The sequence below is a fragment of the Mesocricetus auratus genome, unplaced genomic scaffold (assembly GCF_017639785.1).
Source record: "Mesocricetus auratus isolate SY011 unplaced genomic scaffold, BCM_Maur_2.0 Super-Scaffold_100045, whole genome shotgun sequence".
NCBI lineage: Eukaryota > Metazoa > Chordata > Mammalia > Rodentia > Cricetidae > Mesocricetus > Mesocricetus auratus.
The window spans coordinates 6,992,149-6,996,179 of record NW_024429222.1 but is presented as its reverse complement, the minus strand read 5'-3'; the positions used below and the strand labels follow the sequence as shown (position 1 = coordinate 6,996,179).

The following is a 4,031-nucleotide window of genomic DNA, read 5'->3' as shown; positions in this document are numbered from 1 at the left end:
GATATTTATATTATAATTCATAACGGTAGCAAAATTGCAGTTATGAAGTAGCAACAAGAGTAATTTTATGACTGGGGGTCACCACAACATGGAAACTGTATCAAAGGATTGCAATGTTAGGAAGGTGGAAGACGACTGGTCTAGAAGATGGTTGGGGCCAGTCCTAGCAAAGCGACTGACGATTGCTCCAGGAAGCAAAAGCTGGGATGCAGAGCCTGTGGGTGGAGAAGGTGACACCAGCTCCTACCCAGCCACAGTGCTCAGCAGTTGCTCATGCATCCAAGGGAAACATCATTTTGGCTTCTTCAGTGAGACTCCCTAAACAAAGGTCTGCAGGAAGCTGGGGACAGATGTCCCTGAGTGACACCAACTAGGTCCTAGTCTGAAAGATCTCTGCTAGCAAAGGGTACTTGGATGCCCAGCCCCACTGCCTTCAAATTATATATTTAAAAATTTGGTAGCTAAGTGGTAAATCCATGTATGCAGCCCTGAGTTCCATTCACAGCAACACACACACACACACACACACACACACACACACACACACACATACACACACACAGAGAGAGAGAGAGAGAGAGAGAGAGAGAGAGAGAGAGAGAGAGAGAGAGAGAGAGAGAGAGAGGCACACACACATTTAGGTAAAAGAATAGAGACAATATTTTCCCAAGTTCTCTATGTTCTCTATGATTAAAAATGTTTCCTTAAGGCCAGGCATCGGTGGCACACATCTTTAATCCCAGCTCTTGGGAGGCAGAGGCAAGCAGATCTCTGAGTTTGAGGCCAGCCTGGTCTACAGGGAAAATTCCAGGACTACACAGGAAAAAACAAACAAAAAACAACAAACAAACAAAAACCTATCTTGAAAAACCAAAAGCAAATTAAGTAAATAAAAGTAGTTTCATTAAACAGGTTTTACTGACTATGTCACTACCTCTCATATTGTGTTTTCTTCTAACCCCAAAGTGGTAACTATAAAATGTAGAGCCCTTGAGCATGATGGGCAAACTGGAAAATATCTAAAAAAGAAAAAGAAAGAACAGCCTTACCTCCATTCCACAGAGGTAACCATTCTTAACATGTGGTGTGAGACCCTTGCATGTTCTGCGTGTGGTCTACCAGATGTCTAACTTTTTCTGTAAGTGCAGTTCTCCCACAAGGATGAAAGCACATTGTGTGGATGAGGCATGTGAAGCATCTGTTTACAGCACTGAACAGTCTTCCCAGTGTATTTTTAACGACTATGTAGCATTCCTCTCTACAACCATATATCCCCTCTTTTGGGGTATTTCTGTTACAGATTTGCATCTGTGTAAATCATATCTACACTTCTTACTCAGGACAATAAAAATAAGAGCGTGCTTCTATTTTCCCCAGCATCCATATATGAGATGCTGTGTTTTGTCAACTAACGAATAATCTAAGTAGTGAAGAAAACTTCTAATGTGCTCACTGTCTTAGTTTGGGTTTCTCCTGCTATACCAAAAGCAAAAGCAACTTAGAGGGAGAAGGTTTATTTATATCTGCTTACAACTCTCAAGTCACAGCCACCATTCAAGGAAATTAGAGCAGGTAATTAAAGGCGGAAACTGACCCAGAGGCCACAGAGGAGGGCTGCTTACTGGATTGCTCCCAGTGACTGACTCAGTCTGCTTCCTTACATCAGGAACACTTGCCCATGGACGGCACCACCCACAGTGAGGTGGACCTTCCCACATCAATCATCTGGCCTATAGGAAGATCTGTGGGGAGATCTTCTCAATTGAGGTTCCCTCCTTTTAGATGACTCTAGCTTGGGTGAAGTTGACATAAAACTAGCCAGTCTTATGGCAGCTTCTGAGATTGGAGAAATGAAGACATAGAGTTTCCTAGAAGGCCAGTTGCCCCTGGGGCAAAGAGGAGACACAGCCTCTAGTGAATGGAGTTGGGAGAAAGAATGGGGAAGAACCTGGCCTTGCTGGTGGAACACCGGGAAGTCTTTAGGGTGGTGTTAGGCCCTGGCTATCTCTGATTTTACGGTCTGATCCTCAAAGAATCAGTAAAATGTGGTGACAGGGAAGCAACTCCCAGCTGAGCCAAGACAATGAAAGGAATGATACTGATTTGTGTTTAAAAGATTAAAAACCAGGCCTGGAAAGGTGGCTTGTGTGAAAGAATCTGAGTCTGGTCACCACAATCCATGGCTTAAAAGTTGAGTGTTATGGACACATGCTGGGGAGACAGGTAGGTCACTTGGGCTCACAGGACAGACAGACAGCCTAGTCCCACTGGTGAGCTCCAGGCACTGAGAGACCCAGTCTCAAAAAAAAAAAGGCTAACACTTGAGGTTGACTTCTAGCCTCCACATGTACATACATGTACACACACACACACACACACACACACACACACACACACACACACAGTAAAAGCCATACCTAATAGAAAAATGGGCCATGGTATGGCATGTCCACTCTAAACTCATGTATTTGAAGACTTGGTCCCATGCTGATGGTGCTGTTTGACAAAGATTATGGAAAAGCAAGGACTACAAGGAGCAATATCACATGTGACACACATGCCCGGTGCAGGAGCAGAGCAAGGAAGCAAAGAAGCCATTTGGGAAACTACATGGAAAGCCATCTATCTGGCTTGGCATAAAACACCAATGCTTTTTCCTTCTCATAGTCCTATGGGCCGCTCGATGGTTGTCCTGGGTCTGTTTGGACTGGGCCATGCATCTGAAATGGCTCAAAGGGACCTCTAGGACAGAAGGCACCATAGAGGCTGCTCCTAGTTGGACCCTTTAAGGTCCCCTCCTCGCAGCTGTTAACCTTCTAGATGTCTCTTCTGGCCTGCTGGTCTAGGGGCAGTATTCCTAAAGAATCACAGCAGGGCTTCAAAGTTCCCTTTCATACTCATTCACCTTCAATTTTTTTTACTTAGGTTTTATTCATAATCATAAACTTAACTCTGCAATCCAGCTAGACTTGAGGGGAAATATGGAACCCAAAGAATTTCAGTGAGGGCAGAGATTACGGGGCATTATGAGCAGATGGGGTGGAGGCGGGATGCTCTCCTGAGCCACAGAGGGAATGGTCTGGTGGGTAATAGGCCCGTGAGTCAGAAGAATTAGAGTTGCCCACAGTCGGAAATGGTGATCTTCTTGCTGGTCTTGCCGTTCCTGGACCCGAAACGCTCCATGGCCGCCACAATGTTCATACCTTATTTCACCTTCCCAAAGACCACGTGCTTGCCATCCAGCCACTTGGTCTTGGCGGTGCAGATAAAAAACTGGGAACCATTTGTGTTTGGTCCAGCATTTGCCATGGACAAGATGCCAGGACCTGTCTGCTTCAGGATAAAGTTCTCATCCTCAAACTTCTCTCCGTAGATGGACCTGCCACCAGTGCCATTATGACGTGTGAAGTCACCACCCTGGCACATGAATCCTGGGATAATTCTGTGAAAGGAGGAACCCTTATATCCAAATCCTTTCTCTCCAGTGCTCAGAGCGCGAAAGTTTTCTGCTGTCTTTGGAACTTTGTCTGCAAATACCTCGAAGGAGATGCGGCCCAAGGGCTCGCCATCAGCCGCAATGTCTAAGAACACGGTGGGGTTGGCCATGGCTGCAAAGAGAGGCGACAGGGGATGGCGGGGTCTGCAAAGCGCCACCTTCATTTTTAAGTTTTTGATTGTGGTAAAATACATAAGAACATGATGTAAACAATGCAATAACATTTCATAGTAACAACGGGCTGTTTGAACCATATGAAGTGTGTTGAACCACCCAATGTGGTAGTTACATGACTACCATCCAGAATTTTTCAAGCCTCCCAAATCGAACCTCTGTCCCCTAGAACACCAGCTCTTCCCATCGTCAGTCCTTGGCCGTCACTCTGCACATTTCTCTCTGTGGGTATCTGTGAAAGCAGCTCGTAAAGCTACAGCCATCCATGTCTTTGTATGATGGTCTCATTTCACTTAGCAGTGTTCTCCAGGCTCACCCCATTGTAGCGTATGTCCAAACGAGCTTCCTTTTTAAGATGAAT

The 4,031-nt window shown here is 45.4% G+C and overlaps 1 protein-coding gene across 1 annotated transcript; it reads right to left on the bottom strand.

Moving 5' to 3' along the window:
- Positions 1 to 3,189: 3,189 nt before the first annotated feature.
- LOC121135918 (peptidyl-prolyl cis-trans isomerase A-like) lies at positions 3,190 to 3,606 on the bottom strand. The gene has a single exon (XM_040735306.1). It carries the CDS (start codon positions 3,604 to 3,606, stop codon positions 3,205 to 3,207), a length of 402 nt encoding a protein of 133 aa, XP_040591240.1. The 3' UTR covers positions 3,190 to 3,204.
- Between the last annotated feature and the right edge of the window lie 425 nt (positions 3,607 to 4,031).

Excerpts from the sequence above, each read along its gene's own strand:
- LOC121135918 (XM_040735306.1), bottom strand. The coding sequence starts at position 3,606 with ATGGCCAACCCCACCGTGTTCTTAGACATTGCGGCTGATGGCGAGCCC.